Source organism: Alosa alosa, chromosome 19 (assembly GCF_017589495.1).
Source record: "Alosa alosa isolate M-15738 ecotype Scorff River chromosome 19, AALO_Geno_1.1, whole genome shotgun sequence".
Taxonomy (NCBI): domain Eukaryota; kingdom Metazoa; phylum Chordata; class Actinopteri; order Clupeiformes; family Clupeidae; genus Alosa; species Alosa alosa.
The window spans coordinates 13858502-13885160 of NC_063207.1; the positions used below are offsets into that span (position 1 = coordinate 13858502).

At 41.0% G+C, this 26659-nt stretch overlaps 1 protein-coding gene across 3 annotated transcripts; it reads right to left on the bottom strand.

Moving 5' to 3' along the window:
* Positions 1–356: 356 nt before the first annotated feature.
* On the bottom strand, positions 357–24968 carry LOC125284221 (CD276 antigen-like). Of its 3 annotated transcripts, none has more exons than XM_048228082.1 (5): positions 24918–24968; positions 7848–8204; positions 3799–3946; positions 1959–2083; positions 357–1130 (listed from the first exon to the last, which is right to left on the bottom strand). In XM_048228082.1, the coding sequence occupies exons 1-5, from the start codon at positions 24952–24954 to the stop codon at positions 1003–1005; spliced, it is 795 nt and encodes a 264-aa protein (XP_048084039.1). In that variant the 5' UTR covers positions 24955–24968; the 3' UTR covers positions 357–1002. The 3 variants fall into 3 exon arrangements, with proteins under 3 accessions (XP_048084039.1, XP_048084038.1, XP_048084040.1); XM_048228081.1 differs by lacking the exon at positions 24918–24968 and adding an exon at positions 24568–24812; XM_048228083.1 differs by lacking the exon at positions 24918–24968 and adding an exon at positions 8593–9423.
* Between the last annotated feature and the right edge of the window lie 1691 nt (positions 24969–26659).

Genomic DNA, 26659 nt, shown 5'->3' on the forward strand with positions numbered 1-26659 from the left:
AAACAGACAAGATTCGTCATGCTCCACGGAACAAAAGCGTGAGCAATAATCCAGCGTGACTGCTCGGAGGCTTTCTATTATCAGTTTGATTTTTCTCTATACCCGTGTGAATAGGGTTCAGTGCATAAGGCTACATGATGCGTCATTTGGCCCTGTACATAACCTGAGTTTTGATTTGGTCATAGATCTGTGTAGTCGTTTGGTTCAGGTGGTTTGTTAGGAGAATTGTGCAAAAACATCTGGCTGGCATGGTAGGATGAGACCAGTGGCGGTCCTAACTTGTATGACGCCCTGGGCAACTACCATCACCACCCACATATGGTGAATCCCCCACCCAGTGGGGTGACAGTGAGGTGAATCCCCTGCCCCCTCCTCCTTTCCCTTCTCAACTTCTTTGTGTGAGACCTTCTCAGCAGCAAGCTTGCCCATATGAGGATCCGCCACTGAGACCAGGGATGACATTTTTTGGTTTAAGATCATCCTCTGATGAAAATAAACTTTCTAACCTGGTTAAAACACGTCCATATGGTGATTTTATATGATGCATGAGTAAATAAGCACTCAAGGCCATGGCTGAGTATCTCCACTTCCCTATGTTACAAATCTAAGGAAGCAATCAGGTCAACCCTAGGAGTAATATTGTTGCCAGAAGCTAATAAGCTCTATGAATACTAAATGAAGCTATGAGATACAGCTAAACCATTTTAAGGACATAAAGGGAATGGTATAGGGTTTCATGTGGAGGCATTCTACATTTTTGTTAATTTCCCAGGGAATAATACAAAAATCTTCATGAAAAGCATCACCCACCACCAAGTTTTAAGGAAATACACAGTTTTTGTATCACAAACTAACAAATAGATTCAACCATACAAGAAATGGACATGGATGAAAATCTAGTACAAATGAAAAAATCTGCAATGACAAATTTCAAATTGCAATGACATTGAAATAAAGGGGACTGTTTGGCTTTGGCAGAGGTATGCCCTTTACTGACTGCCTCTATAGTATATGTTTTGTGTGATTTTTATAAATATGAAATAACAAGGCAGTACACACAAGGCCAAGGATAACACAAATGCATGAGAGAGCGATAGTGAGGTCCTTCCTGGTGTCAGTGGAGCCATGCACTGTAACAAGCAAAAGGGTGTTCTTTAAAAATCAAAACATGTACATCATGGGCCTGTTTAGGCGGATAATAATAACCTGTCCTCCCCAAGCTTGAGAAATCTTCAGTAATTACAGCGCAATAATTCCTAAGTGTAACCATAGACCATGACATTGTGTCAAGTCACAAACACTTAAATCTGGCACGCTACATTTCCCAGACAAACATCTCCCAGACACCAAATCTGTTCTGAATGGTTTTAGACAGTATCTTAGTGACATGCTGTTTAATCATCATCATCATCATCATCTGGCTTGTTCTAAGCATATTCTAAAATCTTCAATGGGAGGTGAACTAGCACTGTAACCACTTTATTTTGATATGTATTCCAAGTGCATGATGACTGCATACACAGTTTTTCCTCTGTAGTCTAGAGAAGCAAGTTGTAACATGCACCTAGCCACCCAGCAACACATAAATAGAAGTAGGCTGACCACATCATGGCAGTGACATCATAGTATCTCCCATGTCAAATAGATCTTGTTTTGGGTTCCCCAAAACATTCCAAGGCACCAAGCAACATGGAAAAAAGCCTTTGTCAGTGTGCTGTCAAAGGTACTGAACTTTGAATAAAAGTAGGCTATTCAATCCACCTAGACAAATCATTCCTTTGTCCTGAGAGCTTCAATCAAGGTTTGACTGTTTCAGAATGAGATGGATATCTGGGAATACTAGTTCTGAGGCTTAAAGTGTATGTCACTCCTGTAAGTCATTATCAGATAGAAAGAAGTTAAACCCAGCTTTCCTAACAGATATACTAAAAGAGAGAAATCACTGGAAAAATACATACCCTGACTGAAATGGATTTGCCTCACCAGTACTTGGTCCAAAAGTTGATTTGACAATCGCAGGCTGATATTTGATCTATTATGGTTCTGGACCACATAAGAAGTTGTCAGATAGAAGAGACCGTCCCTGCCAGGAGTGAAAATGACAACAGGTTTACCACTGCAAAGGGTAAAGGTGATGTAAGGCAGTATTGGAGGAAATAAATTGCAACATGTTAGCTATCAGCTATTGACATTAGTTTGTCTTATCTCAACAAATATGTAGATTCCTAATCTCAAATTCAGGTAGATACATTTTTCTCAACTGACTGTATGCAAAGTAAAAATATCAAATATCAAAAATATGCATTTTTTCAACTGCCAAAAAATCATCATCAGGCTTTGTTTCAATCTACAGGACAATGGAGGGTAGAACAGTAATTCTAATGTGAGATTAGAAATCTGCACAATACTTCCCTACTGTTTATATTCTCAGTGAAAATGTGGTTTCGTTGAGAGGAGGATTTTTTTTTAAGTGGTAGTGGTACACATAAAATACTGGTATGGTGTTTCTATCCATAACTGAAAAGGCCTCTCTCTGCAACAAAATAAGACACCAGGCTGAAGTCACACGATATGGGGGACTGTTTGTCAGTTTGACTGTTTGAAAATGTTGTGTTAAATTGATATGGAATAACCCATTTTTAAAGCAACACCAAAGAGGTTTTTTGCACCTTAAAATAATGTTTCCAAAATCGTTTCAGTGGTTCATCAACTCGTAACAGGGTGAACGGCACTTTCTGCATTAAACCCATGACCCTCTATCGGCTATAACCGCACTATGTAAGTTTGCCGGATCGGGTAGCGGATCTGTAGTTCGATGGAATGAGACATGAGAAACTACAAATTTGACTTGCATCTGATGTCAATACATCGTACTTTCATAAAATCATGCAACATACAGTATTCTACCTTGTCTGTGGACATTGCTATTTGCAAAGCTGCTGGATGAACAAATAGGCTAGTGCGTGCGACAGAGGAAAAGTTCTTTGGTGTTGCTTTAAAGGCACACCATGCAAGATTTTCACCTTTCACAAAGCCAATTTGATGGTAAACGAATTTAAACAAACCTATAGCTATACAGCATAGACATAACGAGTCCCTACCGAGAAAACCAGCCATGCAACTTCCAAAAGCGACGCCCCAACAAATCTCGCGAGAATCGTGACGCATTACCTTGTCAGTAGATATAGCTCTTTGGAAATAATTTTTGCCTGTTGTTAATCCTTCACCTCCACAACAAAAGCATTTGCATTGTGTACAGGGGGGATAAGTCATGAGAAGTTTGCTATTTACAATAGCAGAGTAACATATAAATACATCGTGACTCTAGAGGGAGCTCCTAAATACCTAAATACCTAAATCTGCATAGTACACCTTTAATAATCAGTTTTGTTTAAATCAGGCACAGTTGATTGGTCAGTTAACAAGACAAAGTAGCAAGTTCCCGATGCTGAAGTGACCAATTTGCTTCATGTTCATTTCAACAATGCCATATCAGCACTGATCCCCAGAAAATGTAAGATGAAGACAGACCCATATTTCCCTGTCCTTTAACTGTAACACAATCTAACAATTACACTTATTTCATTACATACAATTACATTTCCAATGTATGCGTTTGTGACACCAATTAAAAGGCACATATATTGTGGTGACTTCATTGGTGCATACCTGTTTAAAAATCCTGTTTAAGTTTGTAATAAAAATGCAATTATGCCCTATTGATGGCATTGTACAGACCGTACAATGGCTCACAAATTTCAGAGACCGTTTTCAAGGGAGGAGATAAAGTTGATATACCCGTATTTGAACTCTGACTGATGTTCCAGCTCCTGTTCTTGTGGCCCCAACCACTGGACCTCTGCTTTAGGGAAGCCCTCAGTTTCAAACTGGACACTTGAGTTGTGGAGGCCCACTTCAATAATCAGCTGGGGTTCAGAATAGAATGCTTTTAAATGCAAACACAATGAAACAACAACAGTGTGTTATAGTATTTGTACTGCATTGAAGAGGACAAATGTTGTATTAAAGCAGATATTTGCCGGAATTTAGCTTTCTGAGACGTTATAGGCTAGTATCATTTTGGTGTACATAAAAAAAAACAAGCCGCACACTAGTAATTCTGTGGTAGTTTAGTGGTCCTGATTGGACCATACTGAAAATGTATGAAAAACTTTCACAGCTCAACTAAACTAAATTGCTAAAAGACAACAGTTAGCATACTAGCTTATGTTTGTGTGTCTGGTACTTGGCAGACACTTTTGTCCAAAGGGGCTTACAGTAGGCTATATGAACGACACACCACACCTTTTAGGTACTCGTTACACCTGCTTTGTGATCATTGTTTGCAGATACAAAAGACTGTCTTCCCACACAGCAGGAATACCTTGGTAGGTATACAGTTACAGGGAATTGTGCATCCCACAAATAAGGTCTGAGCTTTTTGTGACCAGATTTTCTCATTACAGAAAAAGACTTTGTTTCATTAGAGACAACAGTGACAAGGCGAGAGAGGTCTGTGCAATTTTCTGTTCAGGTTTAACCAGAAATAGGGGAAATGGTGCCATGTAATTTCTTCAACGCTCCATTGTTCCAACCTCTCAATAACCCGAAAAATTCCCTTTGGTCCTACAGCCCACAAGTCCGACGACACATTTAAATGTTTAACACATTTAAAAGTCTCATAATGTTGGCTTCAAAGGGCCTAATGATTTGTTGATCAACTCAGGCGCGCCTGCAAGTGCACGGCCGTGCGCATAGTCTACTCAACAACGAGAAAGAATTTCCCCTGTGTGTGTGTGTGTGTATTCACACCAAATTGGCCTACCATAACTTCTCAGCTCTACACAGTATCCTATTAACTGCATGACAGTAGGCTATTTACAATTTTCTGTAAAGTTTGTAAACTTATCAAAATCTACTTAATGCAAAACTGTATGCACACGTACACCTTTCGTTTGAGCAGGAGAGAGAATGTACCATATTCATTCTTGCAGGCGCCCCTGGATTAGATCATCTAACCTTGAGGCTACATGAGTGCTGTGAAATATGGTAAAATCAAGGCACCTTGAAAGCGGAGCATATTTTCTATTTTTTAAGCACTGCAGTATGATGCAGTAGGCTTGAGTAGGCCTATAGCATTACAAAAAGAGAAAAAAATGCTTCTAAAATGTGAAATTGCTCTAAGCACTCGAGACTTGTGTTCTGCATAGCCTTCAGCCTAGCCTCTGCACCTTATTTAGCGACACTCACCTCCAAAATTGAGATAACTTTACCCTGTTGGACTTTGGACGGGCTAGCCTACATTTTTATTTTAGTTTTTCAAAGATAAACACTTAAATGTGTTAGGCTAATAAGCTAGAGAAAAGTAATTTCACTTGTTATTGTTGATTCAGATTTTAGATTACGCATGGGAGGGGATTCACAAAAGCCTAGCCTATATGGTCAGAACAATGGGATGTCACCCGGAGCAGAGGGTTTATTTTTTTCAAAACTAAGGGATGTCGAACTAGTGACAATTTCACATACAAATGTCACTCCTTCACTCACCCTACAACAGGAAAGAACTTGCATGTTAAAGGAAAAATCACATGCAGCACTACCAATGTGGTTTATTTGATCAAATGTCCCTGTGGGAAAGCCTATGTAGGCAAAACACGCCGAGCCCTGAAGATAAGAATAAGTGAACATAGAAATAATATCAGAAACAACAATGAAAAGAGCCCTCTGGCTGTTCACTTTAACCAATCAGGACACCCACTCTCAACTTTGAGATTTATAGGGATAGAACAAGTCAAACAAAACCGCAGAGGAGACATGGACAACCAGCTTCTAAAAAGAGAGGCCTTCTGGATCTACCACCTGGGAACTTTGGCCCCAAGGGGGCTCAATGAAGATTTTGATGTTAGACCTTTCCTCTAATATGGACTGATAATATGGACTGTGAACAGTATTTGCATTGATGGGAATTTTTTGGAGGTCGGAACTAGCCTATGGAGCGTCGGAGAAATGGGCTGTGAGTATTGAACACATCAACATTTTTTCCAGTAAAAATATTTCCAATGAGGCTATTCACATAATTTCCAGACATTTAGCCTGGAAGCCAGCCAGAATGTAACTCCGCCCACAATATTTGGGGGTCGGGAAATTCGGTCTGGCCTTGCTCCATTGACAAGCTTGTATACCTGTGTGAAAATCAGCCAACCAATCAAATTGTGACACAAATCTAACAGAACTGCTATAGCAGCATGAATATACTGTTAAAGCGATGGTTCGGAGTAATTTCACCCTAGGGTCCTTTGCACCATGACCCCGAACCAAACACCCTCCCAGAACCTTTTTTCCCTTGGTGAACCCTGGTCGAGTGGCTGTCAGAAACTAATGGCGTTCTGCAGTCGCGGACGGAACCAACTTTTATCTCGTTAATTACCCCACTAATAATGCCCTGAGATAGTGCGAAACTTCTGCAGTAGTACAACTATGACCTTTAGTCCAATAACGAGGCATTAGAAAGTTTGTAAGTGCACCAGGAGTTTATTTAAATAAGACTTGCCTGATTATCTGCTACTATACCGCTGCGTCGACGTTTCTTCCGTGATTTGGGAAAAGCCCATAAAAGTCCTGGCAGGAAGCATGCATAAGGATGTAGATCCAGGAATGCACTAATTTTTTGTTCGTAGTCCAGTTTGCAACAATTATTAGTTAACACTAAGTTGTAAACACTTCGGAAAAAAAATGTTAAAAACTGGATATACCAAAAAACGTTGATGTAATGGCTTTTCCCAAATCATGGAAGAAACGTCGACGCAGCGGTATAGTAGCAGATAATCAGGCAAGTCTTATTTAAATAAACTCCTGTTGCACTTACAAACTTTCTAATGCCTTTTTGTTGGACTAAAGGTCATAGTTGTACTACTGCAGAAGTTTCGTACCATTCAGGGCATTATTACTGGGGTAATTTACGAGATAAAAGTTGGTTCCATCACGACTTCAGAACGTCATTAGTTTCTGACAGCGCTACTCGACCAGGGTTCGACCAAGGGAAAAAAGGTTCTGGGAGGGTGTTTGGCTCGGGGTCATGGTGCAAAGGACCCTAGGGTGAAATTACTCCGAACCATCGCTTTAATGGGCGCAGCCATCTTGGAAATTCAAACTTGTGGTACTCTGGGTTTGACCGAGCTGACAAGTCACGGTAGAGCTTCAGAGGGCAAACCCTGGCAACTTTGAACTATTGAAAACAGCTCGGTGGACGACTTGAATGGACAAATAACACAGGCCTAGCCTGGCGAGCCAGACCCACATTAAAATGTAGGGTCTGGGCACTCACCGTTCGCAGTGCTCAGTCCGAGGGGCGGGATAATCAGTTGTCTTTCAAATTCACTCTGCACGCTAATGGGACTAATAGGATATTTGTTTTCAAGTAGCAGGGAATTCAAGCCAAACCGTTGCAACTCTGCCATCAATCATTATGTTAAGCCCACCAAACGACTCTATACACGATTTCAATGTCCTGATTAAGTTTCGATTTCTGGAGCTCACAAGCCAACGGAGAGTTGCTAGACTAGCCCTGGCAGCAAATGTAATTTCCTGCCGCTAGGGGCGCGTCTAGATTTCTAGGCTAACACGGACCAAGTCCAGACCGAAATTCCCGACCTCAAATGTTGTGGACTAGGTTAGGGCTGGCTTCCAGGCTACATATTTCCCCCACTGTATCTGATGACAGATAAGCATATGGACACTCTGCAACTGGTCCAAGTTTTCTATCCGTTTATCATTCATCAAGTAATACCATGAACCTATGAAGGTCTGTGTTTTGGGCAGATTAAATATTTGCCAATACCATTCCTCACCTGCATACTCCACCTTCATCTCTGCTTTATCGGTTCCCCTGTCATCACTAACTGTGCAAAGGTACTGTCCTGCGTCCTGCGCTCGGACATCTGTGATTCTCAGAGAGGCGTTCCCTGTCCACAGTTCAGACACATAAAGTCTGGTCCGATTCTTGAAGTCAACACTCTGACGACTCAGTTGGTTCCGGCCATAATAAAAACTGTGCACAACTCTTGAATCGTCAACCCGCTGCCACGTTACCAGCAATCCTGGTGGAATTCCTTGTTGGGCCACAGGAGGAAAGGAGCAGCTGAGGACTGCATAGCTGCCTCTAACTGCCACCAAAGGTTCTGATGGGACCTGGACCTTGAAGGAGGCTGAGACAAAAAAAAAGCAGAAAATCAGAACATGTCAGGAGGTTGGGAGGAATATCTGACAACCCATCTGAATGTGTAATAGGTCTTAAAATACAGTGGGGGAAATAAGTATTAAACACATAAATAACATAAAGTATACTTTGTTCTTGACTTGTTCTTGACTAGACTTGTTCTTGCACTGTTGCACTGTTGGATTTACTCATTTGCACCATCACCATGACACTCACTCTCAGAGAGCACCTTACCTTACTATGCACAGAGAATCACTGGCTCAGTCCCTGCCTCAGTCATTGCAAGCGTCTCCTAATAGAGACCTGAAAGTCCTGCAAGGGACTGATCCCTGTATTTCCAGGTTTCTGTATTTTTGGCGACAGGGACGACTACCTACCCATAAAGACAGGAGGAGTGAACCAAGGGAAGTCCAGCAGCTGATAAAGCAATGGTTCCGGATATAGGAAGTGGATGGGAACTTGTACCGAGCGATCCAGGCTCCTCCTTCCAGGGATCCAGTGCTGCAGCTTTTACTGCCCTAGTTGTTGCGAGCTGAAGTGCTCACTAGCCTACACAACAACCATGGCCATCACGGGGTGGGGACAGGACCACAGATCTGATACGCCAAAGGTGCTACTGGCCCCAGCAGCATGAGGTGCAAAAGTGGTGTTCTGGTAAACACAGATGTTTTCTCAAGGTTTACCCAGGCCTTTCCCACCTCTGAACAGAGAGCTTCCACCGTAGCTAAGATTCTAACTGAGAGATGGTTCTATGTGTATGGCGTGCCAAGGACAATCCACTCCGATCAGGGGCGCAGCTTTGAGGGGGAGCTGTTGAAGTTCCTGTGTGACATCTACTGTACGGCACAACAAAGAGTAGAACCACCGCTTATCATCCAGAGGGGAACGGTCAATGTGAAAGTTTCAACAGGACACATGACCTGTTCAGGACCTTACCCCCTGAAAAGAAGAGTAAATGGCCCCAGTTGCTCCCTCAGCTCCTGTTCGCCTATAATACCACCGTGCACCAGTCCACACAGCACTCTCCATACGAGCTGATGTTAGGTCAGAAGCCACAGTTACCAGTCGACCACCAACTTGGAAATACTGGAGGTGACCACGGGGACAGTACACCGACTGATTGGGTGGTGCAATATCAAGAGTACCTGACTTCTGTCTATGCTAGTGCTAGGAGACACAATAGGCTGCGGCATATCATAGGCATGGTGGTCCTAACACCGTACCCATATTACCACCTGGCATTTTAGTCTTTTGCGAGAAGCATTTTCACGGTCGCCACAAAATCCAGTACATGGGCGTCCACCAAATATGAAATTGTAGAGTGTCTGGATGGAATTGGCACACACTATATGATCAGGAGTATGGGGAAGAGGGCCCCCTTAAGACCATGCATCGCTCCGAGCTTAAACCTGTTCCCACCGGTCAAGATTCATCCAGCCTATACCAGCATTGGCTGCTCCACAGTCTCATAGGGGTATCGGGAGGGAGCCAGGCCTTGGTAACCCTGCAGTTGGAAACCCGTTGAGGGTAGCCATAGTCCACACCAGGACTAGTGCTTAGCATCACAGTGACCAAGATGGTGTCAACTCTAGCCATGATCAGCTGTCCCAGGCTCATTTGAAAGGCATACCCCCAGGTAACCCTGAAGTTGGAGACCAGCTAAAGGTAGTCATAGCCATAGCTCACATCACTGTGGGGGCAGCTGTGGCCTACTGGTTAGCGCTTCGTACTTGTTCGAACCCCGACCAGTAGGCCATGGCTGAAGTGCCCTTGAGCAAGGCACCTAACCCCTCACTGCTCCCCGAGCGCCGCTGTTGTTGCAGGCAGCTCACTGCGCCGAGATTAGTGTGTGCTTCACCTCACTGTGTGTTCACTGTGTGCAGTGTGTCTCACTAATTCACGGATTGGGATAAATGCAGGTCATTTGAATTGTTTGGCGCATGGGTGCTTATGGTTGTTGTCGCTGGAAGAACACAGCTTTTATTTAAGTCTGTGGATAACCCGTTGCTTTTAAAGAGAGCAAATGCACACGGTTTAGTGTCTGACCGATGTTTTCCCTTGAGTTATTTGTTTTTTTTAATATTATTTCAGGCTGTCGTGGGCCATCCATGGTGTGTCTGTTCATTTATTTGTAAGTTATATTCTTTTGTTTGTTCATTTTGCCTACTGCTACTTAACTACCCATTCTATATGGGTTCTGCGTGGCCCGGTAGCACTCTGCCTATGACACCTAGTGATGTGCTGTGTTGTTATTTCCAAGACAAATTTCTCTTAAGGTAGACAATAGAATGACATGTCAGGTCAAGGAAAGCATCAAGAAAAGCAAAGATTAAGAAATAGTTTTTGACATAGGCAACAGGGAGGAAGTGTTTTTACACTTTTCAGACACTCAAAGTTTGACAACTATGGATATTGTTTTAGAACCAACAACCTTTCTACATTAACTGGAGGTTTTGTGTGCAAACAGTGGAATTAATTGGTCAAACAAATGTGAAAATAACTTTTCGAACTAGATATAATCGCTTATTTTAAAACATACAGATAAAACACTAAAGATTAGATTGTGAAAAAGACACAAAAAAGACAAAAAAAATCTTTCAATTTTCACATAATTTTTTTTTCCAAACACAGCGTACTATACTAAATCATTATGCTTAGTAAAGGTCTCAGGCCAATCTTTCTCCTCCCTAGCTTATTAAGGCCATCTTTCCAATTAGTGTCTGTACAAAGTTGTATTCTTTTGGCCACACAGCTGTTTAATTGTAATCCTGTGAATTCTAATCTCATTGTACAGATTCAAGGATGACAATGCCAGGATTAATCTGCCCCAAACTGTGAAAGAGTGGTTCAGGGAGGATGAGGAATCATTTTGCCATCTCAAAGTCCACACTTAAACCCTATTGAAAGTATTTTGGATGTGTTAAAGAAGACTTCACACAGGGCTGAGTCTCTTGTGTCATTAATACAAATAAAACAAATGTTCTGAGGTTGCATAAAGATGTCCAAATAATGCAATGGTGAATTCATGAATGTGCACCATAAGCATAGCAAAAGGTGGTCCATTTAAATATGTTTTGGCCGGCCCCAGCTGTGGCGCAACTGGCTGGGGCACCGTACGCCGGCGACCCGGGTTTCATTCCCGCCCCGTGGTCCTTTCCGGATCCCACCCCTGCTCTCTCTCCCATTCGCTTCCGGTCACTCTCCACTGTCACCATCATTAAAGGCATAAAATGGCCAAAAAAATATACTTGATAAAAAAAAAAATGTTTTGGCCAAGCAGTGTTTACCTGGCCTGTTTGCTTGACAGCAAGAGTTGAGGTTAACTCTTTGATAGTGACAGGGGCAGTAGAATTTCTTTTGTGTGAGAGGCTCAGAAAAGTGGACTTTGGGCAATGATTTAATTATTGTTTTGTTTATGTCATTGCTCCATTATTCTGAGTGTTGGGTGTTTTGGTTCCGGGGGGAGTGGTTTCCCCACCAGATGGTTTTGGGGAAGAAGTTGGAAAAGTTGGAAAGAGTTGAGCATGCAGGTGTTGGCTTGTCTGAGTTTTGGTTATGAATAAAGAAGATAATAGACTTCGTTTTGCCCACTTCTGAGAGACTGGAGTGTAAACTCTGCAAACCCACACAAATTATCAGGTTACACAAGAAATACAGGAAGATGGGGCAGAGCATGGGATGGGAAACTCCTGGATATCGTAAGGCAACAATAGGTTCCAAAGTGTATTGTTATGACTACTTTGGGATTAGATATGGTGGTGTAATATGAGGCATCACCTACTAGTCAACTATTCCCTTGAGATTCGATGCAGCCTTTGAAAGGCAGAAGTCTTTGAAAGGAAGATTGTGTGCAAGTTAAAGAATGCAGAACTGGTTGGAGAAGCAAAGGAACAAGGCTGGCAAGCACAAACAAAATCAGTGGAGGTATAGTTGTGTTCAAATAAATAGCAGTGTGATTACAAAGTGAATTAAGTGTGCAATCTTTTTTTAGAAAACAAATCAATCCAATTATTAACATAAACTGATGATTTATTTTCAAGATTTAACTTCACTTTCAATCTGAACTAATACTTAGTTGCAGAACAATTGTTTTTGATAAATAATTCAGTACCTCTGTAGTTTTTTTTTAACCCAACTGTATGTCAGATGACCCCAAGATTCAAGTCACAGTAGGCTACACTGTGAAGCATGATGGTGCAAAAATCATGGGGATGTTTTTCATCAGACCTGTTTATCATATACCAGTGGGTTATACTAAGAAGCACGTTCGACATATCTAGGCTATGTAGACATATCGAGGCTTCACAAAGCCTTGACTCAGGGGTATACGCAGGGATGGATTACTGCACGGGCCTACCGGGCCCAGGCCCAGGGGCCCAAGGGGTCAGGGGGCCCTGAAGCCCAAGCCTTTGCATGGAATCATTGCCTCAATATCAACAAATCATGATGTAGGCTATGAATCTGATTGAATTTAGTATTAGCCATCCCCAAAATGCACCAGAATACAGGAAATCACATCAAACAAATTAAAAATGTTCCCCCTAAACCCCTCCTCTCCCACATATATGACAATTAGTGGGGGGCCCTTAATACATCTGGGCCCAGGGGCCCGAAAGTTCATAATCCGCCCATGGGTATACGTTAAGTGATACTACGATAGCAGGTATGTGATATATTTGTCAAACTAGGCTTTCAGCTCAGATCTATGCGCGTTCTCAGTGTTGAGATGACGTTGGCCAATCATGAAACGTGGAGATGCACAAGACCGCCTATATTAAAAAACAATTACTTCCGCATTTATGAGCGATAGTGTAATCTACATTGCGGTCATTTTTAGTGTCTAACCTATAACATCAAATAAATCTATTGTCATAATTTGTTGTACGGTATGCACGTCCATAGTGGCATATTTGCACGCACAACACTATTAAAGCGCATTCGAGACCCAAAATGTTTGTAGAGGCGGAGCTCCACCTGTAAGATATATGACAGAATCCTACACGTGGGATAACAATTGATTGGTCAGTGGGCGGTAGATTACACGATTTGAGCTATAACTTAGCACATAACCTCCTCCCGACCAGGGGGGTATTCCATCAACCTCGCTAATGAAGGCGGCGCTTAACAGAAATAGCCTGGCTTGAACTAGCGTAGACTTTCACTTGGGGCTGAAGCCGTTCCATTAACTTAAGTTAGCGCCATCTTGGCCTCGTTTATTCAAGAGAGGTTTAGTTCAGCTTCATCACTCGTGCACGAGGTAGAACAGTAGACCAAAACAGTAGATTGACGAAAAGAGGATATATGTCGTAAAATGAAGACAATAGAGCTGCACAGTCCCGCCCACAGCCGATGCCGGAAGTAAAAATTCAATGCAATTTCTCCATTGACAATTGCGGTATAAGCCATAAAAACTTAACTGCACGTGGTAGACTTAAAACCAGCTACGGCCGTACTAAACGATTGTATATGCTCATATAAACGCCAAGAGTTCATGGGGCACTAACCTTGTTTTGAGATAAATGCCTTTTATTCGCGATCTCTTCGATAAGTACTTCATTACCCACAATCCTGAACAATCCCACAGTGATGCCTCTGATTGGTGGAAAGGCCGTTATGGTCATAGCAGAGCCCGTTTACGGAGAGCCGGATCACTCCCTATTAACTCCATTGTACCTGCAATCTGTTGTAGTTCCGCTAGGGGCGATCACAAATAAGTGCAAAAACAATGGGGGTCTATGGAGCTAGACGGCTAAATGTGTCTCTTTCACCTGGTTGTCGTTGAAAAATTTAAGATTTGATTGTGGTTTCTGCAAGCTCAATATGGATTATAGGTCAAAAGTTGAATGAACGAGTACTTACGTCCTTTCGATTACTTACAGGTTAGGTCGTTGTTGCCCACAACACACTAGCTTTCTGCTAATGAATGACGTCATTGACACTTTTGAAAGGCTTTTTAGAACAAATAAGTGACTCAAAAAATATAATACTCAGCGGTCTGTATTTTCTCTGAACCCTCTTTCGCATGCAACATTCAAATTTCTGGGCAAAAAATTATATCCAGAGAAAAGTGGATTTGAGGGGTACAGCTCCATAGACCTCCATTCATTCTGCACTTATTCGTGAGCGCCCTCATGTGGAACCAGAAGAGGAACTGCAACCAGTTCAGAAACCGGAAGTTTCCCGAGAGTGGAGGTTCTCCCCTTATTAGACATTCTCTGGTCATAGTTTGAAACTCTCTCAGCGAAAATTATTGACAAAGATGGCGGAGTATTTTACTCCCTATGGCGAAAATCTTAATATGATTAAAAACGTTCTTGACGAATATTGGTACTTGTATCAACAAGGATTGTGGTTTATACATCACACGAACTTAGTCAGGGCCAATACACTATCAAATAGACCACTGTAAATGTTAGTAGTAACATTCAAACTTTTCAGGTAGCCGACGGCTAACCTTTAGCATTTCCGAGATTATATGTCATTACATAATGCAGCTAACATTAGCCTACATGCTGCAACACAGGTATGAAATATATTATGTTTTAGTCAGTGTCCAAAGGGGTGAAAATCGGTCACATTATACACGAATCCGACGAGCGTTCTGTGGAGGCTGCCATCTTGTGGGGACGCCATTACTGAGCTGTTACTGGTATGTAAACAAACCTCCGTGATAACGCACCCTCAATGACAGCTACACCCAGGCAGTATGGCTTGTTGGGTTGATGATGTTGAACAGTGGCCTCCGGTCACAGATGAAGGTGCAAGCGATCTTACAGATTATTTATGAAAATAGCTTAGAGAATGAGGAAATAAAGACATAATTGGAACTAGGTTGATATTATCTACTTAACTACTGTAGCTCTAACGTCAGCAATAACTATGCTAGCTAGGCTAGCTAACGAGGAAACTATAAAAATAACTCTCAATTTGGCAACAATAAATAAATTAATGGATATCAAATAAACAAATTCATGTTTTTCATTTGTGACCATTGTTTATCTAATTTTCACATTTCAAAAGGAAGGGTAAGGTACAGCTAACTGCTATCTGTGCAAACCGTATGGTAACGTTAGGCTACCAGACAGGGGCAGTCGACCCGGGGTATTTTGTGTATCTCACTTTTTTTTTTTTTTTTTTTTTGTTCCAACTGGTAATTTTATTGCTGCTATTGGAACAATTGAAAACGGAACATGTTTTCCCACTCGACATTATAAAAGAAGTAGTGAGACAGTCGTAAATCGCGGGCTGTTATCCCAGTGGACGCAACAAATCCAATAGGAGGGACTGGCGCAATGCTACCCAGCAACAGCTCAGTAATGGCGCGCGCTTACTTCCGGTAGTTTCGCCGGATTCGTGTATAGACTGTTGTACGTCCGAGAGTCAGCTTGTGGGTTTTGTAAGGGCCAGCATGAGGGACAAGACCTACAAAGTTGTGGTGAGTTAAGCAGGGAGGTTGGTAACATTAATGCAGCTAGTTAACATTAGCTAGGCTACTGTAGCCTTCATACTGTATGATTCATATCAATCATTAACCTAGGAATACTTCTTTGTGCATTTAATTAATATTTTGTGTAATAATTCACGGCAAATTAATAAACTGAATATGGTGGTCCAAGAGCACACCATGCACCGGTCCATGCATCAGCCCGACTGAGCAGTGATGACAGCATAGGATGACAGTCAGGTACGACACACCATGTTGCTAACGTTAAACGTTAACCGCTTTCACACACACGATATCCTCCTGGGAACCAAGAAAAAAAAGTGTCCAACAATTTCTTTTGTTTTTTCTTTTTGTCTTTTGTGATTTCCTTTCTATTTAGGATTAAAAAAACATCTTACAATTTTTATTTTTTCAAATTTATTTTTATTTTAAATGTTATAGCATGTCCCCTGTGGTGGACAAAAGGACTGTTTTACTATGAAAAGGTAGCCATGAAAATAGACAAAAATGGACAAATTATGCTTTTAGTGGTATTAAATTAAGGGTAAACTTAACCAAATATAAGGGAAAATGCTATTTATCCTTCTAGACTACTTTATTTGCCTTTTTGGACAATTGTATTTCTTTTTTCTGGATTGTTCATTTCATTTTCATGTTTTCCTTTCATCTGCAATAATTCATTTTTTAGTCTTACTCTTCCTCACCATCTTCTTGAGGCACAGGTTCATAGTCCTCATCTCTGTTTCGCTCACTCATCACCTGAGAGCTCTAACTCTGACCCCCCCCCCCTCATGCATCCTATACAAATGATCTCCTAAATTTCCCAAAAAATCGAAATATTTTGGTCCTGGTGTCCATTATAATGGACATTCATCAAGATGTAAATAACTTCTTTCAAAATGAATCATATGATTCCTGACATTTTCATTAACAAGACCATATATTGTCATCATAATGAATGCTTAATAAGAAGACACTATTTGACTTATCTCTCCTCCTTCCATAAAATGTGCTTGTTTTGATGTCAACCATTTTTGAGAACCTGGAAGAGGAGGTTCCCAGCAACCCAGCCAATCACATGATATATCATTAGAAAGCCCAGGATGTCCTCTTTAAAAGACCACAGGAATTGATAGAATAGCTCAAAGGGGTAAAGGGGTATGCTTCTAGAACTTATGTCCACTACAGGACATAGGTCTATGGATTGGTTCTCAGGAGGTTATAACATACACAATGATAAATATAAAATTCAATATCAAAACACTATTATTTACACAATTACTCCTGAAATAACTGCTATTAACTGCACATTCACTATATAAAAATCACTGTTTGGAGGAAAGGGTTCGCGTGCTGTCGCCCCTTTGGAAATGGTTTCATTGGCAAAATAAATCGCGCCGATTTTGCCTATATTATTCAGTGAGGCGCGGTGGTTTATGGGATGAGTAGTTCCTTCGCTCGGAAATGAAAATATGTCAATATATACGTCAATGGGACAAATTAATGGGAATCTTACATCCGGCACCTAACCGCATTTTGGCTGTGGGCGGGACTAGTCTGTGCAGCTCTATACTGTACGATTTCTGTTCGATTTGGCATGCGCCATCTACAGGATTTTCATCAAAAGTCATCAAATTTAACATCGAGAGAAAAAAAAAGGATAGTTGCCTACAGAAATTTGAGAATAATGAAAGCATAGGTCTACATTTAAAACAACAATGCTAATGGTTTGAAATAAATTGCGAGTTTGATTAGCTTCACTCTATAGCCTACAGTCATACAGTCTATGCTTGAACAAAACGAGTGAATGAATAAATAGTATAAATTAAAAACAACTTTTGCATATGGATATTCAAAACTATCTATAGCCTACATTCTTAGATTACTGTAAAAGAGTTCACTCCAAATTATTATCTAGGTGTAGGTGGTCATAAAATAAATTAGTATCAACATAATAGTATTGTCTGCCATAAGTCCCAAAGTGTTTGAAATACAGTATAATTATCTAAAATGCAATGGCTTTCAATTTGTCATTCATGCCTATTATTTAATCTGTGTATCACACAGTTGATTTGACATTCATGGACAATCGTCGACACATGAAGCAGTTTTAATTATTAGCTGCCTATAGGCCAGGCTACAGAATTATCCTTTGGCTTGCATCAGATATAATATAGCCCACTGGCAAAGCATATTACTGTCAATGAACAGCCTACCAAATGTGCATGACCCTTTATCAACAGTATATGTCTTTCATTAAAGAGTACACCTAAAAATGTCATTATCAAGGTGATAAGCTATGTAGCCTTAATACTTTGTATGGGAAGCGAACCTGTGAACACTAGTGGTGCACGATATATCGGCCACCGATAAAATATCGGCCGATATGGTCATTTTTTTACACATCGGTATCGTTCCGATGTCAAAATAGGGCCGATGTGAACAGGCCGATAATCATTCCTGTGTATTTGACGTGTGTAGCGATCCAAGCGTGTTATCTGTCTACACTGAATCCGTTAAATATGCCCTTCTATTGCATCATATCTCTTATTTAAAATAGCAGAGCAACAAGACTGACAGAAAGAAGACACTGGGCATCTGACAAAAGTTCTTTCAAAACATTGCGTTGTATCGCGCTGCTCGCGTCGCTTGCAGTCAAGTTGATAGCTGGCTTGCATGTCACGTCACGCCTAGCCCTACATCTCTCGCAGTAGGCTAAATATAACTGTGTATCAGGCAGAATGTAGTTATATGGTCGTAATAGGAATTTAATAGGGCTGTAACGATATGCGATTCGAAACAGAAATCGCAACACTCATATCCACAAACCTGTGTCGCGGTGTGAAAAGGCAGAACCGACACACCCTTTCTAGTGTCTAGCAGTGCTTTGCAGCTTACGCGGCCGCATAAACAACACACATCTTCCGCTTTACTTGGCGGTAGCCTCCGTTGCTTTCATTGTAGACTTTACCAAACAGTATAAACCCCCTCTCTTTGCCCCGCTCTCTCTCGCTCACTCAACGGACACGCGCGACTCGGCCAACGCAATCCAAATAAAACATTACAAGTGAAAGCAAGAACTCATAGAAGACGACTAGCTAAATTATTATTAAATCTGCTTAGCAACATTAGCATGCTGCACATATTTGTTTAAAACTCTTGGTTTCAAGTTGACTGATCATCTCAATACCAATGTTTCCCAAAAGTGCCTGTATCAAGGAGAACAAGTATTATCTTGAAACTTAAACACACATGGGGAAACTGAACAGTCCAATCAGTAGACTATGATAAGCTAGCCAACTATGCTACTTTGTTTACAATATTTCCAGGCTTCAACCACACAGGTGAATTAAAGAGGGAGAGTTGTAATATAAATAGTAGGCCTATAGTGTGCCATACCTATAGGCTAATCTGCATAAAGTGCTGTCATAAATATCAGACATTCAGTATTCTCTCTTTTTATATCAATATATATATAAAATAATACAGATCTATTATATTGTAATCCTCTGGTGTTCTAAGGTAGGCTATTGAAATGTTATTTAAAAAAATGCATTTTGAAAAAATAGCTCTTTATTTGATTATCATAAAAATGTGTTTTCTATACAGATATATCGACATCGGTAAATATCGGTATCGGCCATAACAGCAATATTAATATCGGTTATCGGTATCGGCCACAATTTTCACATCGGTGCATCACTAGTGAACACGCAAGAATGTAACACCTTTTCTATATCGTCTCGCTGCACGTTACACCACCACAGAACGTAGATGACGTAGAGTAGCAAGATCCCTAGAACCACACGCACGTGAAGTTAAAACATCGCATAATCTTCATAAATTCTTTGGAGCAAGTGGGTGTGTAAATCCATGCTTGGTGGCGCTGTCGGAAAAAACATTTCTAGGCCTACTTCTATTTTTGAAGTTGTAGGCTACAGGTGAACCAAGCATAGGTTGACGGAACCATCTTTTTGGACTTGTTTTCCGACTGATTGTTTTTTTTTTTGCAACACAGCTAAATTTACCTTGAAATTTAACCTGCTACGGAGCAGGTTAGTTCTGTGGCATAAATTCCCATAGTTACCAAGCTGGGACTCACGTTAACCTCATTAATGGAACGGAATTATCACTAAAATTACCAAGACTTATCGAAATAAGCCAGGTTTGGCCTTTAGCGAGGTTGATGGAATACCCCCCAGGTTTAGTTGCGAGCAAAAGATATCATGGTGATATAGCGACGCTAAAACAGATCCACTTTCGTGTCAAAGCATACCCTGGCTTTGAGCGCAACATACCTCACTAACCCACTAATCGAGATTCATAGTATACCCCACAGGGTTCATGGGTTTGATACGTCAAAATACTTGAAGAGATCATGTTGCCATATGCCCCTGAAATTAGTGTTTCAACAAGACAACCACTTCAAACACAAGTGAGTAAAATATTGGTTCCAGACTAAATGGATTGAGGTCATGTAGAGACCAGCTCAATCCCCTGACCTCAACTCCATTGAAAACTAGTTGGGTGACATTGCAAAACATGCATGCAAACATGCAGTTTCTGTAGCAAAACCCAAACATTCACAGGAACTGTATGAGTTCATTCATTCTGGGCAGAAATATCTGTTTATAATTACCAGAAGTTGGTTGACTCGATGCAATAAAGATGTACAGTAGTTATCAAAAACAATGGTTATGCAACTCTTAGTTCAGTGATTTAAATGAAATTAAATCTTTAAAAAAATTCTTCAGTTTATGTCAAGTGTGTGAGGTTGAAGAGAAAAATGTCAACACAATTTTTTAACAGATTAATATTCCTGGTCTTTGCTTCCTGTAAAAAAAACAATGTGTGCAATGCAATGGATTTTGCAACAACACACCAACACAGTCGCTATTCAAAAATGATCTAAAATGATGTGCAATAAACTGACGACAGGTCACTTATGCTACCAAAGACTTGATTCACATCGTTGCAAATCTCATATGATGCATCATTCCACAAAATGGTTTGTCTTCTCTCAGGAAGTCATTCAATAAGCTTAACAATAAACAGCCTTAACTCAAAACAGCTGTTAGGCGTAATTCATTTTGATCTGTAAAAATGTCACATGCAGCCTAAATTTTGCTTATTGCACAATAATTATAGCCTAATATATTATAATATTCAGTATACACTATTAAAAGCTTAGGTGGAATGATGTTTTTCCCTTTCATCCTATTTTTAAAGCAAGCATACCTGCAGGCATCTAGGTCTACGGGTTTTCAGGAATATGTTTAAGTTTAACATAAAACCAATGAAGGACTTTGTTTCACAAGGCAAGTCCATTGCCAGGCCAATGTTTGGTTGGAATAGGCATTCTTCAGCGAAGCGGCGGTCATATAGGTTTAGTCAGATTTTTTTTTCTTTTTTTTTTCGCATGTCCAAATTTCCGGGACACTGAAAGACCGGGGTAGACGAAACTTGGTGGGCATGTAACCCCATATGGATAGCATGGAACCATCGTTTTTCGTTTTGATCTGTAGCCCCCCCGCTGGACTGCACCCCCCGAAAGGAGGGTAGGGCAGACACAGTTTTCTGTGAATATCTCGAGAACCGTAAGGTTTAGGAGGACCATTGTTTTTTTGTATGTTGATCTCAAGGGGCCATGTCAACTAGTGTTAATTTTGTCACCTATTTTTAATTTAGTCTTAGTCTTAGTCTTAGTCTTGTGACGAAATGTCCTTTTTAGTCTTTGTCATATTTAGTCATTCAAATATAATTTTTGTTAGTCAAGTTTTAGTCGACTAAAAGTCTCGTCATTTTAGTCTAGTTTTAGTCAAAAGAAAACTAAAGGTATCTTAGTCTTAGTCAACACATTTTAGTCTTTTTTTTATAACAAATTATTACTGATTACCATTTGAGTCAAATAGTGTTTCACACATCTCAATTTTCCAACAATATTGTGTGTCCACAGGGCTACTCGTCTGTTATAATTACTCATTCTGATTTTTTGTCAGTCAGTATGTTTACATGCACAGGTAAGTCGAGCTACAGTTATAGCTCGGCTGGGATTTGACCATAGACAGTACAAGATTTGACTGGACCACTGTCATTCGTAGACCAGTGTTTCTCAAAGTGTGGTCCGCAAGCTATCCCAAGTGGTCCGCGAGCAGACGTGGTAAAATATAATGTTGATGAGTTGTTTGCAATATTGAACCAACTTGTATGTAAAAACAGTTCTGCAACACTGTCTATGTAAGATATGCCAGTTTAAATCATACAGTATGAATCCACACAATAAGCAAAGTGCAAAGACAATAAGCAAGGTGGTTCAGTGAGTAGGCAGTATTGTGTAGACTAATTATAGGCTACTGTTGAAGTAGGTCTAATCTTTTTTTTTTTTTTAGCTAGGGTTAGTTAAGTGGTCCTGAAACTGAAAAAGTTTGAGAAACACTGTCAGTAGGCCAAAATATTAATGTTTTACTCCGCCTCGCTAGATGGCGATATGCGCCCAAACACAACACATTCCTCAAACAGACTCCATCTTATCCATAGCTAACTTGCTAGCGAACTTTCCATATTAGCTTACTTGCTAGCAAACTTTGCATCATCAGTCTAACTAGTTAAATAGTTGACATTACATGATGAACATTTTTCGTATGGACATTCTGGGGATGTTAATTTGTATGAGAGAAGCTTCAACTTCTGGGTATGTAGCATTGTGGCATAAAGCTTAGGTAGTTAGCTTGCTAACTCTGGCAGAAATCTCCAGTGTTCTTGTTCCATGTAGTTTCGTGTTGCAGCCACAGGGTTGCAGCAACAGCACGTAGACTAGCCTACAGGAAAGCTGTTGCGAATAAAATCATTCGGAATATTTTGAAAACGTAACAGCTAGATATTCTTCTCTTCTCTAGTCTTCTCATTTTGAAGACGAAAATGAAGAGAGATTTTATCTTAGTTTTTATTTCATGCAAAACATTTTAGTCTCGTCTTTTTTCATCAACAATAATGCATCTTAAGATAGTCTTAGTCAGTGTTTCAGGACATTACTGCCGTCTCGTCATCGTCTCGTCTTAGTCATGAAAAAAAGGTCGTTGACGAACATATTTCCTCTCGTCTCGTCTGACGAAATTAACACTAATGTCAACCCATTCCATAATCACTCATTTCATATATAGCGCCACCTAGTTAAACACAAAAAAGTAAAAATGAGGTGTGGTAATCGCAGGTATCTGTGACCTAACATAGTCAAAACTGCACGAAATTGGAAGTGTAGGATCATTATGACACCCTCTGAATGCACGCCAAGTTTTGTGGAATTCCGTTCATGGGGGGCCACACAATAAATTAATTTATGTTACTATACACCAACTGGCATGTAGGTGGCCGGAGACAGTTTTCTGTGAATATCTCGAGAACCGTAGGGCCTAGGAGGTCCACCTTTTTTTTTGTATGTTGGTCTTAAGGGGACATGTCAACCCATCCCATTACCACTTATTTCATGTATAGCGCCACCTAGTTAAAAATTAAAAAAGCAAAAAAATTAGGTGTTTTCATCACAATATCTCTGGCTGACATGGTCAAAACTGCACAAAATTGAAAGTGTAGGATCATTATGACACCCTCGAATGCATGCCAAGTTTTGTGAACTTTCGTTCATGGGGGCCTTACAATAAAATAATTTATGTGTACATTTAGTGACCGTTACACCAACAAGGATTCCCGAACACTGAAAGACCGGGTACCACGAAACTTGGTGGGCATGTAACCCCACATGGATAGCATGGAACCATCGTTTTTCGTTTTGATCTGTAGCCCCCCGCTGTACTGGACCCCCCGAAAGAAGGGTAGGGTCGACACAGTTTTCTGTGAATATCTTGAGAACCGTAGGGCCTAGGATGACCAATTTTTTCCGTATGTTTGCCTCCAGGGGTCATGTTAACCCATTCCATGTACACACATGTGCATAAACAGATACACACGCACACACATACATTCACAGTAATCATACGTTGACACATACTCACACAGTAGACATATGTTCGCATGCATGCACATGCACAAACACACATACGCAGGCAAACACACAAGCACTCACACACACACCCACACACATAAACATAAACGTGTACACGTACACATGCACACAATTCAAGAATTTCTCAGAATTATGAACAGGAAAGATGGGGGTGGGGTTGTATAAAATGAATTTTACATGTGAAATCTATGAACTAATCATGTTTTGGTACTTGTTGTCTAGCAGATACCAGTGAGAATTGAGTGTGGATAATGCAATTTAGTGAGACAGTTAGAATCATATAGGCCTTTCAGCGTGATAAATGTGCTGGACTGGGCGGCGGTCATATTTTGTACCGCTCTGCGGTACATCTAGTTCCTTTTTGTTCCATATTCCTCCCTGTGGGTGAACAAAGTGTGTGTGTGTGTGTGTGTGTGTGTGTGTGTGTCACACCTATGGCAAAAATGTAGGCCTATGATGAATCTCACTTTAGGCTATACGTTTAACAAATCCTGACAGTATGTAGCATAGCCTACTCTTTAATTAAATTTAAACGTAGCATATCAAGCAAGAATGCAGAAATCCAATGCGTCGACCTGATCTGGTGATTATAACAAAGCAGAGACTGAATGCTATGAAAACAGGTCAGGTATCCCCACGCTAGCAAGCAAGGGGACATTCACCATTCATAACACCCAACCTTTAGTCTAGTTATCTTTTTGTTCAGTTAACTTTTATAAATATAAGAGTTTCTTTTAAACCCCACACCGGGGAGATGTACTTTTTTTTACGCATATCCGCGCATATTCTTTAGATGTTATTCGGATTTTTCAACATATCGGTAGGCATATCCTTCAAAACTGTATAAATCAACGCACTGAAATGTTTTGTTGGGCATTTTAAACTCACCAGCAATTACCAAGAGAGAGAGATGTGGGCATAGCACAAGTACTCCTCCTACACGGTACCCCATGCTGCTGTGTGCAATGTTTCCAAAACTTTTTTCTCTGACGGTAACGTCCTACTCTATGAAAAACATCTCCCGGCACACCACCACCATGATATTAAACATACAAAGCCACAACGTTGTTTTGTTGCCCCACGCCGCCAAAAACTCCGGTAGGTAGGCTACTATCCTCCCTCCCTCCTGTCCTAACCCCTCCTAATTTTTTTCGTGAAGGAAACGAGGAAGGAACTATAGGAGGATGGCGGAATGGAGACATAGGCAATTAGAACAATTCGATGTCCTGCTTACTCACGCATCACTTTTAAGAGGCTACTGATGATGCGGCGCATTTATGGAACGTTCCATGGGGTCTGGGAATAATGACATCGTTTGTCCGACTCACTGATCAGTGGTCCGACTGTCGGCGACTGCGAGCCGCTGGGAGCACTCGAGCATGCAGCTCTATTGTCCGAACAGAGTAGTTTCATCTATCCTGGCGGCTCTGTGGAAAGCCACAGCATCATCTAGCGGCTGTTGCCTCCTGGGCGTGTTCTTTGGTGCAGGTGTGCCACAGGGAAAAAATAGCCTAGGTCAGTTCTTTTTGTAGCCTGGCCTCTGCCTGCCTACTTCCGCTCGATTTCTTTTCCCTACAGTAGGCTACTCCGAAGTCAGAGAGTCTGGTTTCCAGGCTATTCTTTTTGGCGATAACAACATTAAATGACGATCTAAATAATGTTTGCACTTTTATCCATAGCCTAGGTTTTAGCCTAGGTCAAAGAATGTTGCACCTCAAACCCTATGGGACTTTCTGCCAGAAACGTATTTTCATTGATTGTGATAATATCATGATAGTTTCATTGATAATTTTTATTATAATTTTTAATAAACGTGAACATTGAGTCATATGGAGAAATATCTATTGTGCCATCTCAGATGGTTTTTATTTATGAATAAAACTATTTTTTGAAAATAACTAATAGGGACTAATTGGCTTCAGCTTTTTAACGACCATTTCTCTGCCTGTGATTGGGAACATGCCAGAATCAAAACTGTTTGAGCCTAATGAATAAGGCTACATATCCTTTTACAGAACTCATTCTGGAAATGAATCTAGTAGATTTACAACATTTTTGGATTAGGCCTACACAAGTCTCATTCATTGAAACAATCCCAGGACAGAAAATGTAAGTTTCTCTACAATGTCCCATATATTTGGTTTCTACATTTCTATCCATCAGACATAACAGAACATGTTCTTTGATTTCTCAAGTGCTTTTAACACCATCCAACCCCTCAGACTGGGAGACAAGCTCTTGCAGATGGGTGTGGACGCTCACCTGGTAACCTGGATTACAGATTACCGGACCGAGCGACCACAGTTCGTCAGACTGAAGAACTGACTCTGACACTGATCAGCAGCACCGGAGCTCCACAGGGAACTGTGCCCTCTCCTGTCCGGTTCACCCTGTACACATCTGACTTCTGCTACAACACCGAGTCATGCCACATGCAGAAGTTTTCTGACAATACTGCAATTGTGGGGTGTATCAGGGACGAGCAAGAGGAGTACAGGAGCCTGGTGGAGGACTTTGTGCAATGGTGCAAACTCAATCACCTTCAACTCAACACTTCAAAGACCAAGGAGATGGTGGTGGATTTCCGCAGGTCTAAGCCCGCTCTGCTACCAGTCTTCATTGATGGGGTCAATGTGGAGGTGGTAAGCACCTACAAGTATCTGGGTCTCCACCTAGACAATAAACTGGACTGGTCAGCCAATACTGAAGCACTCTACAAGAAAGGGCAGAGCAGGCTGTACTTCCTGAGGAGGCTGCGGTCCTTCAATGTGTGCAGCAAGCTCCTCAGCATGTTCTACCAGTCTGTTGTTGCCAGCGTCCTCTTCTATGCAGTGGTATCCTGGGGAGGAAGCACAAAGAAGGATGCTGGGCGACTTGACAGGCTGGTAAGGAAAGCTGGCTCTGTAGTGGGAGCTGAACTGGAGTGTATCACTTCAATATCTGACAAAAGGATCCTGAACAAACTGATCAACATCTTGGA